Source organism: Camelina sativa, chromosome 19, assembly GCF_030686135.1.
Source record: "Camelina sativa cultivar CO46 ecotype springtype chromosome 19, ASM3068613v1".
In the NCBI taxonomy this organism is placed as follows: Eukaryota; Viridiplantae; Streptophyta; class Magnoliopsida; order Brassicales; family Brassicaceae; genus Camelina; species Camelina sativa.
This window is the reverse complement of record NC_141898.1, coordinates 1,083,383-1,098,380: the sequence shown is the minus strand read 5'-3', so window position 1 is coordinate 1,098,380 and position 14,998 is coordinate 1,083,383. Positions and strand designations below refer to the sequence as shown.

The following is a 14,998-nucleotide window of genomic DNA, read 5'->3' as shown; positions in this document are numbered from 1 at the left end:
CAATGATACAATTTTGTCTCGGCCCTCACTCAACCTATTCTACCCAATAGGAATTATCCCGACTAAGAATGAATCTAAGACTTTCTATTTTCTATCTAACACAACATCCTGTGTAGATCTAAGAGAAAAAAAACCAACCCTCTCTTTTATCTATAAGAGAAGAAACCCAACCATCTCTCTTTTCTATCTAAACTCTCACCGATGTAGATCTAAGAGAAAGCAAAAACAATTCTCTGCGCACTTAATCACCTCCCTGATTAACGTCACAGAGAACTGAGAACACACCTTCTAAGCTTTATTTTTCTGGCTTCGAAGTTTACTGTATCAATATTCTAGAGTGTTCAACTTGGCTCGTGGCCTACTCCTAGAATATATATACACGACTTGAGAAACCCTAGAAAGTGAATCTCCAAGTATCAAGGGATAAGGAAACTGTTTGCTCTCATCCTTATCTTTTCCTTATTTATTTAGAGAATATTCTTCATATCTCCAAGGATAAGGAAACTGTTTGCTGCTCAAGTTTATCCTTTCCTTAATTTGCTGTGGAGAATATTCTTCATATCTCCAAGAACAATCTCGTCTCTATCTTCAATGCCAAGTCATCAACTTTCCTCGACACATCATCACATTCTCTCACGTCTTGCCACGTCAGCTCACACATCCACGTCAGCAACTCATGCGCTTGTGATCTGATGCAGTTTCCTGATTGGCATAACACTCTGTTCGGCACAACGATTTGTTCCTCGGAGTGAGTTGTTCCAGAATCTGCATTTACATATGATACATGTTTGATATATATGTCATGTGAACATTTGACGGTTTTAGACTTTTAGTCCATTTGATTATTTAATTTGAACTAAAGAGATGAAACATGTGGAAAATAATCAGGGACACGAATGTAAAGAGGAAGAATGATTTCTATTCCAAGATATAAAGTTTAATATACTTCAGGAATCAGGACGACAAAGAAAAAGTGCATACTTACTTTAAGTGACGACATATGGACTTGTTATTTCGTTTGGTCGTCACGTTTTTCGTTTGATAATTTCATACATCGACAATGCCTAGATGATGCTTTATGCATTTTTATTTTCAATTATAGTATATGGGTGAGCTAAAAGACTTCAACCCATTACTTTAAATAATTTTTTCGAAAAATGAAAAAGAAAGGAAACAAATAAAAACCAGAAGAATATATATATATATTAAATACAATATATGATTTTATATTATTGAACATTATATATCATCTACAAATAAAATTATTTAAATTGAACAAATACTATAGTTACTTGCAAGTTGCAACCAAAACTATAATCTGAAATTTTTAAGTAGATGTTTTTCTGCCCTAGTGACATATTGTGAATCTTGGTAGCAGATTCATTACATGTCAATAATTTTGATGCTTTTAGTAGGAATAAAAACACAAAAAAAAGGAAATATTATTATAAAATGTAAATAAAATTAAGCAAAGCATAAGCAAATTATAAGGAAAAAACTATGAATTGTTTTTTTTTATTTGTTGTATGTAGTTGTGCACAGAAGATTAACTAGATATTATATTTATATTTTTTAAAACCGTAAATTATACATATAGAACCAGCTAATGATTTTAAAAATTTGACAAACAAAATATAATAATAATAATTCAGACTTACAAATCGCAACATTTGACCCGAGAAAGATAAAGAGGAGTAAAAAAACTTTGATAGCAAATATATAAAAATAAATTTAAATCACTAACAATCATTATATTCGGTTGATTAAATTGTTGGAAATTCAGATCATTACACAAATTAAATACAGCTGTGTGATTTGGATTGTAAAAAGGGATGGGAAAAGGTAGCGTCACGCCACCTGGCACTGTACGGCAACAAGGACTGAACAAGTGTGGGCACTTTGTTGTTGTTGACTCTTGTGAAGTCACATGTACGGAGAATCCAACTTCGACGTAGATCACGGTGACAAAGGAAACATCCAAGTGACCCAAGAATTATCTCGTGTTGATGATTGATGAACCGGATCAAAAAGTACAGCTTTAACTCATCTGATTGGTAATATCGTAAAACAATTTTAATTAAAAAAAATAAAATGTCTGGGTGAATAGTAAATACGTGTATGAATCTTAATTATATAAATCGTGTGAATAAAGATGATATCCGTATTTTATATCGTATTCTGCTTTTTTTTCTTTTCTTTATTGTCGTATTTTATATCGTATTGCAATAAATTTCATCCATACTCATTTTCCCTGATTCTTTTCTACGTATTTCATCTCTTAAATTCAAATTCAATAATCTAAAATCGTCAAGTCCAAATCACACACATAATGTCAAGTATCAACAAATCCAAAGTCCACATGATGAAGCAAATTACCAATTACAAGTCATAACATTACATGATAAAGCAAATTACCACTTACAAGTCATTACATTAAACAAATTCTCACATCATGGGGGTTTTAGAAGACAATTTATAACAAGAAAGATCACTTAAAAAAAAAAAAAAAGATGATGTCGGTGTCAACAATGTTTCAACGCCTCTTTGTTTTTTCCCCACAAAAGGTTTATTTGAGTGAAAACAAATTTAGAATTAATTAGTGTTGTTTGTCTTAAGCGGTAAAAAAATTGGAAAAAGAAACACGGGATAATATGTATGGCTTGCGCACAGATGCCATGCCAGTTAAAACCACTTCTTTGATGTTGCAGACGGTGTGTGTATACCATAATTTCAACGAGTATTTTGTCTTCGAAACCATTTATTCTAGAAAATTATAAATACATGAGTAATTTTTCTTTCTTAAACGTTAAAAAGTTAAGGAAAATAATCACGCGGTCATATTACTCATATGACTCATACATGACACATTGACACAACACATCTACTTTGATGTCGTTATTGACTTATTACATTGTTAAGATCAAGAGTTGTGCATGGAACCTGCTCTGTTTCTTAAAAAGAGGTTCATGCCAATGGAGTACAACTAATAATAATAACTCGAACCAGTGCCAACGGATTCAACCATTTCGGTAGACCCCAAACCGGCAAGTTCCTCTGATTTTACACTCTCAAGATGAAGAATGAACTTTGAGAGAGGAGATTGGTGCTTAAACGTGAGTGTCTACTCAAATGTAATAGGAACGCCAGGATGGCCAACCTCTGTTCCGACCCACGCTGTCACTTGCGGCGTGAGCTCCCCATGATCAGGCCAAACCCAAACGCGGTAGAGGTCTTGTCCGTCGCCAATATCCAAAGCCCGCGCCGATGATCTTGACCATGTATGTGAAAGTATGCGACGGTTTTACCTTCACTCCTATGTTCGACATCTCCACCTCCATCACCTTTTTCTGAATCTTCGGCGCCTGTCCACTCATTGTCTAAGAAATTTGTTTCGTAATATGATTATCTCAAAGTTTTATGATTAGGAATAACCTCGCAACCTATCAAAGTGAATGATGAACTATAGGAGATAAAAGGTGGAATCTTTATTGGAGTAGACAACGAATGAGCCCTTGGATCGGCTGGAAAGAGACAGCGCGTGGAGCCATTGAGAGTCACCGATTCTAAAGCAGGAGACACTGCTCCCCCAGAACTTGACGGCCACGATACATTTCTTCGTCAAGGTTGTCAGGGGAAGAGGAGAGAGAGACGTTACAAACCTGAGCAGTCGCCATGAATTTTGAAATGTCAGGAGCATAGATGTAAGGAGTAAGAAGCATCGGGAGGGATATGACTTTGTGAGTGGATCTGGGAGCTGAGGGGTTGAACATGTTGGTGAGATGTACGGTTAGATCATCGTTGTTCATTCTGATCATCCAGCCACGAGAAGATCCGATGTTGCGTGAAAGGTAGATGCTTTCAGGGATCCTCTGGTCTGCCATCGTCACTCGTTTCTGATTCATTGGGTCGTACAAGTTGATATTGGCTATTTTGTCTCCTTTGCTAGCGCGGGGACGGGCGGGAGAGTCTCTGATACCATCAAGTGGGAGTAGCATATATGGAGATGGTGACAAAGATGATGACGTCGTTTCCGTCATCAACAAGCGAACTCCTCTTCGTATCTGACATCGACAAATCACAAATTCATCAGTACACAAAAAAAAACACACAGAAAAGAGAGGGAGGGAGGGGGCTCGATCAAAGAACCCTAACCCGCGATTCTCCGACACCGGCTACTTTCGACATTCTTCTCTTCACCAAAAGCATCGACATTATTGTTGATTGTGTTATCCTCACCCTTCCTCCTCTGTCTCCCCTCCAATTTAGGGTTTGCTTAAACACGAGATTGATTGCTTCGTTTATTGGCTACTTCGGTTGAGGAGCCCCACGTTTTTATATGTTATGATTAAACCCAACACACTGTTTTGCTAATCTGTCTAGCTTTTAGAAAGAAAGTATTGCAAAACCTCAACTTCAATAAGTTCTCTCTCTTATTGATTTAGGTAAAAAATAACTCAAAAACCTAAAGATCTCTCTCTCAATTCTCTAAGGGTTGCCACAACTCAACAACTCCTTATATAGAAAAAAACTCTCAACACAATCCTAAACTCATTAGGAAAGACAAATTTCATTTTCTCTAGAATTGAATAACTTCTAATTTAGTTTTGCATAACTTCTATTTTAGATTTGCTTGGGCTTCAAGCTTATTCCAACATTCTCCTCCTTAAGCTTGAAGCTCTTCTTCACCAAGTCTTGCACTCCCATGAGCTCTCTCATTTCCTTGAACCTCATCTTCTCCAATGGCTTTGTAAGAATGTTGGCCTTCTGTTCTACACCAGGAACATGTTCGACTTCAATCTCTTCATTCTCGACACACTCTCTGATAAAATGGAAACGTCTTTGTATGTGCTTGCTTCTCCCATGGAAAACAGGATTCTTTGTAAGAGAAATCGCAGACTTGTTGTCAATACGAATAATGGCTTTCTTGGCTTCAGTTCGAGTAATCTCACTGAGTATATCTCGCAACCAGATGGCTTGTTTAGTTGCTTCGGTTCCGGCCATAAACTCTGCTTCACACGAGGATAGAGCCACTACGTCTTGCTTCTGTGAACACCAAGAGATAGGTCCATCTCCTAAGTAGAAAATGTGGCCAGTTGTGCTCCTTCCGTCATCAGGATCAATACTCAAACTGCTATCACTATACCTGATGAGTCTTGGAACCTTTACTTGTTTCTCAAAAACCAGTCCAAGCGATGTTGTCCCTTTTAAATATCTCAGACATTGTCTCATTGCAGCTCCGTGTGACTCTCTAGGACTATGCATATACCTGCTCAAGACACCTACACAATATGACAAGTCAGGCCTCATATGAATCAAATATCGTAGACAGCCTACCTTCTTCCTAAAGTCTGTAGCATCAATCTCTTTCTCGTTTTCAGCTTTTGACAATTGAAGCCCGACTTCCATTGGTATATGAACCGGGTTGCAGTCTAGCATTCATGTTTCTTCTAGGATTTTTTGAGCATACCTCCTCTGACTTAGCACAATTCTACCTTCATATTGAGTCACTTCTATCCCAAGATAATAAGTTAACTTCCCGAGGTCACTCATTTCAAATTTAGTAGCCATCTCCCTCTTAAATTTGTAAATGATAGACTTATCTGTTCCTGTGACAAAGAGATCATCCACATAAACCGCAATGACAAGGTAGTGTTCGTTCTCTGTTTTTCGATAGACCGTTGACTCTTTTGAACATTTTTTGAACTGAAGCTCTTCAAGAATTTGATTCAGCTTATTGTTCCAAGCCCTTGGAGCTTGTCTCAATCCATACAACGCCTTGTTGAGTCTGTAAACCTTTTCTTCGCTCCCCTGCTTCTCGAATCCATCATGTTGTGAAACGTAGACAGTCTCTTGAAGCTCTCCGTGGAGGAATGCCGTTTTCACATCCAAGTGGTGAATCTCCCAACCATTTGCTGCTTCGAGGTTTACAAGTAACCTTATGGTTTCAATTCGTGCCACCAGAGCAAATACTTCCTCAAAATCGATTCCATATTGTTGCACATATCCCTTAGCAACAAGGCGAGCTTTATGTTTATTAATGCTTCCGTCAGAGTTTCTCTTCAACTTGAAAATCCATTTGAGTCCAATAGGTGTTGTTCCAATAGGAAGATCAACAAGATCCCACGTCTGATGTTTCTCAATTGAAGTGATCTCGTCTTCACATGCATTAAGCCATTCTTTCGATCCTTTTGCCTCCATAAAATTTCTTGGTTCATTATTCAGACACAAAAGAAGTGTTTCTCCTTCTTCTTCAGCAAGTAGAACGTAGTCATCAAGATATTTTGGCTTGTTGGTTTGTCTCTGACTTTTTCTCAGCATTGGCGGATTGTTTTATGCAATTTCATCTCCTAGTTCTTACTCTGCAACTTCCGGTAGAACTCTGTGGTTCTCTGCTTCCTCATCATCATCTCCATTATCATTGTTCTCTGTTTCTGTCTGTTCTACATCATTACTATTGGTTTCTTCTCCAGTCATGATTCCATGATTTCCAAATTCACCAATTGTAATAGTAAAGCTTCCGTCTCCATCTCGCTCAGATTGATTTTTTCTCCAATTCCATCCTTTTGACTCATCAAATATCACATCCCGACTTACAACAATTCGTCTTGTTTGTGGATCGAGTAATTTGTATGCCTTTGAGCCGGGCTCTGTTCCCAAGTGCACCAACATCCTAGATCGATCATCTAGTTTCTTTAGAAGTTGCGAATCAACTTTTGCATAGCTGATGCAGCCAAAAATCCGTAAATGATCAATCTGTGGTTTCTGCTTCTTGAAGACTTCGTATGGAGTCTTGTCCGTAAGAGCCCTTGTAGCTATTCTATTCAACAGATACGTTGAATGTCTCACTGCTTCTCCCCAGAGATAGCTTGGTACTCTCATGTGCTTCAAAATGCTCCTTGTCATCTCCATCATAGTTCTGTTTCTTCGTTCTACTATGACGTTTTGTTGTGGTGAGTATGGTGCAGTAATATGTCTCTGAATTCCGGCATTTTTACAGTACTCATTGAACTCATGTGAAGTAAATTCACCTCCTCTATCTGTTCTAAAGGTCTTAATCTGAGCTCCTGTTTCCTTCTCAACAAGATTCTTGAAATTTTTGAATTTCTCAAATGCAGAACTCTTCTCCTTTAGTAAAGCTGTCCACATATAGCGTGAGTGATCATCAATGAGAACAAAGATAAATCGATTCCCAGAAGCTGTACTTGGAGTTATTGGACCACATAAATCCCCATGTACTAGTTCTAAGATTTTAGAGGCTCTGTATGAAGTGGCTTGCGGAAAGGTTCTTCTTGTTTGTTTCCCAAAGATACAGGAGCCGCAAATTTCTCTCTCAAACGTGACATGTGGTAATCCTTGAACTAGCTCTCTCTGCTTCATAGATTTGATGGTTTCCAAATTTATGTGCCCAAGACGTGCATGCCAACGGTTTGACTCACTAATGGATGACAAGTTCAGACACGCATTGTCATGAAAGTTCATACACACTTTGTATAATCTATTTTTTTATCTTGGTGTTGTTGCAAGTAATTTCCCGTTTGCATCTCTCATTGTAAGATATCTTCCCTTTAATCTTATATCACAACCTGCGTCTGTTGCCTGTCCCAAGCTGATGATATTGCTCTTTAAATCTGGGATGTAATACACATCTGTCATGATTCTAGGTTCACCATTCATGTCAATAAGTGAGATTGACCCTTTCCCTTTTATATCAACGCGAGAGTCATCTCCAAATCTCACTTTCCCTGTAACTGATTCATCGATTTTTTCAAAATACCTCTTGTCTCCTGTCATGTGGTTGTTTGCACCATTGTCAAAGTACCATATGTTCTCTTCCCCTGTGTGTGTCTCAAACTGGCTTGGTATGCAACGTTTTTCATTGAGAAAAACAATCTCATGCATCATGAGTTCATCGGCATCTTGAGTGTTATTAGTTGCTGATTCTTGAGCCTCTTGTAGCTTTAAGAGACGGTCATGACAATCAAAAGCGAAGTGGCCTAACTTGTCACATCGAAAACAAGTAATACGTGAAGCGTCTCTTACCGTATTATGTCGTCCTCTTCCTCTTCCTCTGTTAAAACGACCACCACGACCTCTGTTTGTGTATTTACGTATGTTTTGAATCTCCGAATTCGCATACATGAGTTTGGTTTGGTCATCTTGCACATTCTTTGCAGCAATGATCCTCTCTTCATATGTCTTAAGCCTTCCTATAATGTCTTCAAAAGTAGTGGTATTAAGGTTTAATACCTGTTCTAGCGAGGCGACTATATGTATGAACTTTGGAGGAAGACAATTAAGGAACTTCTTAACCATCTTTGATTCCTCTATAACTACTCCGAGAGAAGCTGACTTTGATGCAATCTCTGCAATCTTTCCTCCAAATTCATCTATTCTCTCCGTATCCTTCATCTTCAATTTCTCAAAATCAGCCATAAGTGTCTGCAGCCGAGCCTCTTTGACTCGTTCAGCTCCCACATGTCTCGATTTTATGGAATCCCACACTTTCTTTGTCGAGTCCAAGTCTCCTATTTGCAGAACAAGCGCTTCTGGTATTGACTGAAATAGAAAGGCTATAGCCGTGTTGTTCTTCTTGCAATCTACTTCCTCTGTTTCAGGCTCAATAGCCTCCCAAACTTCATGACATCGTAAAGCTGCTTTCATTCTTAATGCCCACACGGTGTAGTTGGTGGTGTTTAGCATCGGACAGAGGATAGAAGTGGATCCTCCTCCATCCTTTGGTTTTGCTGGGACCAGTGCTCCTTCCTCCATTGCTCCCAAGGAAATCGCAACGCTCTGATACCAAATCTAGCTTTTAGAAAGAAAATATTGCAAAACCTCAACTTCAATAAATTCTCTCTCTTAATGATTTAATGATTTAGGTAAAAAATAACTCAAAAACCTAAAGATCTCTTTCTCAATTCTCTCTAAGGGTTGCCACAACTCAACAACTCCTTATATAGGAAAAACTCTCAACACAATCCTAAACTCATTAGGAAAGACAAATTTCCTTTTCTCTAGAATTGAATAACTTCTAATTTAGTTTTGCATAACTTCTATTTTAGATTTGCTTGGCCTTCAAACTTATTCCAACAATTTGTTCTGTTTTTCTCGCAGAATCGATATGTTCAGAATACTTTCATTGTTCACAACTTGAACTTCGCAACGGTTTATCTTATAGTATCAAGATATGTCAAGATCCCAGAAGTTCCTGTTACTACTTACTTAGTTAATTATATTGAACCAGACAGGCGAGCAAGTTGAAAAGAACTAAATAGAACACAACCAGACAATTTAGTCATTTAGACATCTCATGAGCAAAACAAAAAAAAAGTGATGATAAAAACCCATGATCAGTTACATCAGTAGTATCCTAAATACAACATCAGACCAAACTAACTGTTAAGACGGTTCGGGTAAACAAGTTTCTATTTTTTTTTCTGTTAAGACGCATCTCTTGTGTGGTTCTGAGAAGAAACTGCTTGATTCTAAATTACATATGTGTGTACCAGTAATGGTTTTTAGGGAGATTAGGATTCTCAAAGACAGAACAATGCAGAGACAGAGTCACAAAGTATACTCATAAAGACATTGCTTACGACAGAACTAATATAGTCATTGCTGAAGCTATATATTTTCACGCATATCATGTTTTGGGTATCTAAGGGTTTGATTGTTTACAAACAAGGATCTCTATCAGAGGCATCGTTATTCTCAATCTTCATAAAGACATACACAAGAACAGAAGCATATCTCACTTTGGAGCATCTCCTTATCCATTAAGTGTAACAAGCAGAGATTTTTTTCCCAAGTGCAATGCAAAAAAATCAGAAGGCAATATTTCTCTTATTTTATTACACATTAACAAGAATCAGAGTTACACCAATTTTGATACATACACATACCGTCATATTCTTTTTGTTATTGCGACTCACACAAAATCATAACCCATCTGCGAGAACAAGAAGACGGGTTTTGAACAAAGATTCTGGAAACTGTGTGGTTTATAACTCGTCAATAAAGAAAGACTAATAACCTCTTGAGGAAAGATTGTGAATTCATGGTGATTTCTCTCATTTTCTGAGAGCATCTGATGTGAGAAGTCCCATCTGTTCAGTAAGATGGTTCATCTGTTGGTTCTTGCTCCACCCGTTACTCAGGCTTGATTGTAATTCTAGGTGCTCCATTATCAGTTCATTGTCCACTGATCCTGAGATCAGCTCATCTGTGTCACCAATCACTGGGGTCTCACCAAGGAACTGTCCCCAAAAAGAATCTTGGACTTCAGGAAGTAACTCATTTATAACACCAGCTTCTAGTTCGATTGGGCCATCCAAAACAGCCATTATTGGATCCAAACACTCTCCATTATCTATCTCACATCCAACAAAATCCAAATTTGAACTACCTGAAGCTGCTGCTCCTTGCGTTGGAGCTAAGAGATCACCTTGAGAATAAGGCAAAGTTGTCTCCAGGACTTGATTTGTTTCACAAGGGTCGTGATACTTCATTGCAGGATATAAGCTTGCAGCAGGATTGGATGAAACATCAGCCAATGTAACTCCAGATGATCCATTTGAGGAGCTCCCATTGTCTGAAATGTTTGAACTTGGAACATCGCCCAAAAGAAAGCTGCCATGGTTGCTCGAGAGAGATTCATGGCTAGGTGAATTACTCATCTGCTGTATCTGTTGGAGCATAGTGTTTGCTGCGTCGTTCATGGATGACTGATATCTCACAATCTGGCGGCTAAGAAGACCATTAACCCCATGACAGCCTGAATTCTTCTGGTCCTCAACAGGTAGCCTCCTCTTTTTGTTGCTTTCAGAAATGTGTTGGTTTGCCTCATTACTCTGCTGGGAGAACTGGTTTAAGAAACCAGGACTTTGAACAGCCTTTGCTAGAAAGGACATCATCTGTTGCTGCTTCTGCTCCATCACATGAACTTTCTGCCCCACGTTTTGCAGATGATGTTCGGTAACTTGTTGTTGCTGCCTTAATCTTACAAGTTCCTGCATAAGGACGTTCTTATCCCGTTGGAGTCTGTCCACTTCTTCTTCAAGTCCAAACTTGCCCACTTCAACGCATGCACCAACAGATGAGTGCTGAACTTGAGGTTGTTGTTGGGGCTGCACTTGGGCAGGTTTACGCCGGACAATACTCTTAAGTATTTGTTTTTGGCCTCTTAAAAAGCCCTCATTTGCAAATTCCCAACGATCTGGATCAACTTTTCTGAAGCCCTGAAAACATGATGCATTAAGAATGGAACAGAACAGTCATCAACCAGAAGAAGATAGGAAGCCAGCATAGAAGAGTTGTACAGAGAAAAACATAAAGACCATTGAATACTTCAAAAGAAAACTAATTCTAGAGATATTATAATAAGATAAAATCTCTTCATTGTGTGTCCTAACTGCAGCACCCAAGTACTATGGTGCAAGAAAACTAATAGTTCTTAGTGTATGGGCATGTACCTGGACGAACAAATACAAACGACTAAAGTGGGACTACTGATAGAAATTTTGTTTTGTGACTTAGAGCTACTGGCCAGAAATGGAACTGCAGAGTCAACCAATCTTCAGATACATATGAGGACATATCCAAACAAGCCTGCAAAGTTGGTGAACCTTTTGGTAAGTAGGAAAAGCAGAGAACAACAGGACGAAAACAAAGCCATGGAACAGAGTATTCTTTTCTTGCTTTTGTTTGACCCAAGAAAAATCATTTTGTAAAATGGGATGAGAAAGTTCATTCCAGCCTAACAGATGCAGATGCAGCTTTAGAAACTTAGAAAACCAAAAACATATATTCCTGCAGTCCACGAGGTATACATGCACACAAAACTACTGAAAAGTAATCTGCAAAACAAATATGTAAAATCATGTTGCACGAGTTTGTGAGAAGGCACAAAGAGACATAGATCCAATTCTTCAACGACGAGACACAGTAAGTGCAACTAACACAACCTAATAGACGTGCATAGTTCAACAAGTATATAGGAACATCAATCAGCAGGATCATTCCAAACACTACTAGTAGGAGTTGACTTCTCCCAAAACCATTCGTAAGTTATAATTATCAGTAACTAATAACACTTAAAATCCTATTCACTCGTTCATAGACAGAATCAGCAACTTGATTGAACCAAAACAAGAGAGGAAAATTAAGATTCCCCCAAATCGAACTAGGAAAAAAAAAGAATCGAAATCGATGGATGCTGCTAACTCACATAAGTATTGAGCTGTCTGACGAAGCTGGAGAAATTGTTGTGCTTGAAATACTTGGGAAGAAACTGTTTGGCGAACTCAGGCACGTTCCAAACAACGAAGCTGTTGTTCCCGCTGCTCCAAGACACCACGTCATCCGTCAGTGGATCGTCAACCATATCGTAGGTTTTACTCAGAAAAGGCGGAATAGATCCCCCCGTCACCGCCGTCGGTACAGATTCGCAAATCGATCCCATTCAAAATTTTCGTAATTGATTCGATTGATTACCCTCAACTTCACAACGAGGAGATCGAGTTCGAGATTCACTACTCGGTTCTACGCAAAAAACCAACAGAGATATTAATTGGAAGATCTTCTCTTAGCGACGAAGAGAAGAGAAGAGAAGAAGAAGCTCTCTCTATACTTATTTTAACTCTGCAAATAGCTTCACCATCTCTGCTCCTTTTATTTATACAGTTGAATTTTTTAATTCCAGAAAGCGGTGGAATTGCTCAGAGTGCTCTAACGTGGCTTAATCTTCACCGTTCATCTGATTTCCTCTCCACTGTCCGATTATTAAATTAATTTAGTTTTTTTGTGTGTTAAAGATAAGAAATACCACGTGGGCCGGACTTACGTGTTCTGTCCTTTTTTTTTTAATATAAAAAAAGTACGTACCTGGTCTTTTTCTCTAGTAACGTATCTGGTCCTCAGCTCTCTTTTTTTCATACGTGGCACTGGACTCGCGTTTTATCATTGGACCAGAATATACGTTTACTGTATTGATTTTTTATTATTCGCGTTTGCGTTAACCTCTGCGTTTCACGTTTCTGCTCTAATGAAAACGTTGAGTCTCTCTTCTGATTGCCACCGTGGAAGACCAATACAATTTATTCTTTTTAATGGAGTTTTTTGTTTTTAATGTTGAATCTTTGTCTTTTTCTTTTTTAGTGGGAGGGAATATTTTAAGATTTTATCATAAAGTTATGTTGGTAACGAATAAATCATATGATTCGAAAGTACAAAATTTAATCTAGTATACAAACACATAATATAGTACTACTACTCCTTTTATATAAGAGGCACGTGGTTTGATCGTGGTAAAGCACGTGAGCCCCAAGATGCTTCACTTGAAACGAGAAAAAGACCCAAGAGACAGAGGAGAAGGCAAAGCAAGGTAAAGGGACCTTTATTTTTTCCCATTCGCTCGAAACTCGATTCTTGATTGATTCCTTCGGCGACGACTAGCCAATCAAATTCAATCCCAGATTGGTTCCGGATCCGATTTAGTTCAACGGGTCGAGTCGAAAGATATTTTAATTAACTAACAAAATACTAATAGGTAATAACACATAAAATAGACTCTCAACTATCATATCATTTATTTTCTGTTGTCACGTTAGCATTTTGTACGTTAGCATTTTGTTAGTATAGTTGCAAATTTTCAACTTTCATATGGTTTTTCATTTTTTTTCTTTCAAACATCTAATGCATTATAAAAATATTTTACTTATGTTTTGTTTATATTTTGTATATGTTTTGCTTATTTTTTTGTTAATATCTATTCAACATTTCAAAGAACCAAAAAATGACTAATTTGCTATCATATATAAACAATCACACCTACAATTTATATTTATATAGAATTTAATTTAAACTATACTCAATGTATCAAACAATCAAATAATTTCTATTTATATAGATGATTTTATCATAGTCACAAAAATAATATAAATATATAAATAATTAAAATACATATCATCTACATATCTTATGGATAACCATCTATATATATATTATTTATAAAATTTTTTAAAAAACAAAACCATTTTTTTCGCGCCTATATGAACTTAAGCACGACACTGATCCTGAGGACGCCGGCAGCACCTCAAGGGAAAGCATGAACGTCGAGATAGGAGATTGGTGGTGGAAAGTAAACGTGTGATCGAATTTGGGATTACTAGTCACGGACAAGACCCATGTTGTCTTCTCCGACGACATAGTATCCAGATGCTCCGGTCAAATCCATACACGGTAGAAGGCAGCTTGGACTCCTACTTGCGGACCAAATGCATCGATTATGCGAACCACGTATTTCGTCTTAAGCGATGGTACGAAAGAGAGTTAGAAGGAGTTGTAAAAACGAGGATCAAGAAAACAAAATAAGAATTTACTAAATAAAAGAAATGATTTAAAAGCTGTTAGTAACCTTCACTGCTTTGTTCTTCATCTTTGCAATCATTTTCTTCTAGCATTGTTTACTGAATGCTTTATGTGATTTCTTTTATGAATTCTATGCAGATTGCTATGAGCTGAATGATTCATTAAGATTAAATGATATACATTATATATATAGACATGCATGTACACTAGGGAGTCTAGGGTTAAACTATGTATAAATTACTATTGTAGTCCCTAATTAATTTATCCATATCCTTACACTCCCGATTGTAGTAAAATATGCATGTTAACGCATTCTTAATTAGATTAATAAATAAAAAAAATCAAGTGGAGCTAGCTAACGATCATTAAAACTTAGCAAAAAAAAAAATTCAGACTTACAAATTGCAACATTTGACTCGAGAAATATAGAGAAGAAGAAACTAACTCTGATAGCATATATAAAATTAAATTTTCAGATCACCAACAATCATTATTTTTGGTTGATTAAAATTATTGGAAATTCAGATCATTACACAAATTAAATACAGTGTGATTTAGTATGGTAAAACTAGTTCATTGATTTTGAAAGAGTACAAAGTGATCAGAGCCCAATTACACCAACAGCAGAAGC

The 14,998-nt window shown here is 37.3% G+C and overlaps 1 protein-coding gene across 4 annotated transcripts; it reads right to left on the bottom strand.

Annotated features, from left to right (window-relative positions):
* Positions 1-9,822: 9,822 nt before the first annotated feature.
* LOC104763923 (heat stress transcription factor A-1e) lies at positions 9,823-12,671 on the bottom strand. 4 transcript variants are annotated; one of them, XM_087500417.1, is made up of 4 exons: positions 12,227-12,647; positions 11,472-11,607; positions 10,034-11,237; positions 9,823-9,949 (listed from the first exon to the last, which is right to left on the bottom strand). In XM_087500417.1, the coding sequence occupies exon 3, from the start codon at positions 11,013-11,015 to the stop codon at positions 10,071-10,073; it is 945 nt and encodes a 314-aa protein (XP_087356543.1). In that variant the 5' UTR covers positions 11,016-11,237; positions 11,472-11,607; positions 12,227-12,647; the 3' UTR covers positions 9,823-9,949; positions 10,034-10,070. The 4 variants fall into 4 exon arrangements, with proteins under 4 accessions (XP_087356543.1, XP_087356544.1, XP_010485633.1 ...); XM_087500418.1 differs by having other exon boundaries at positions 11,472-11,855; positions 12,227-12,627; XM_010487331.3 differs by lacking the exon at positions 11,472-11,607 and having other exon boundaries at positions 12,227-12,662.
* Positions 12,672-14,998: the final 2,327 nt, after the last annotated feature.

Coding starts and splice junctions, on each gene's coding strand:
- LOC104763923 (XM_010487329.3), bottom strand. CDS start 12,460: ATGGGATCGATTTGCGAATCTGTACCGACGGCGGTGACGGGGGGATCT. Junction 11,238..12,226: donor TCAGACAGCTCAATACTTAT/GTGAGTTAGCAG, acceptor TCATGTTTTCAG/GGCTTCAGAAAAGTTGATCC.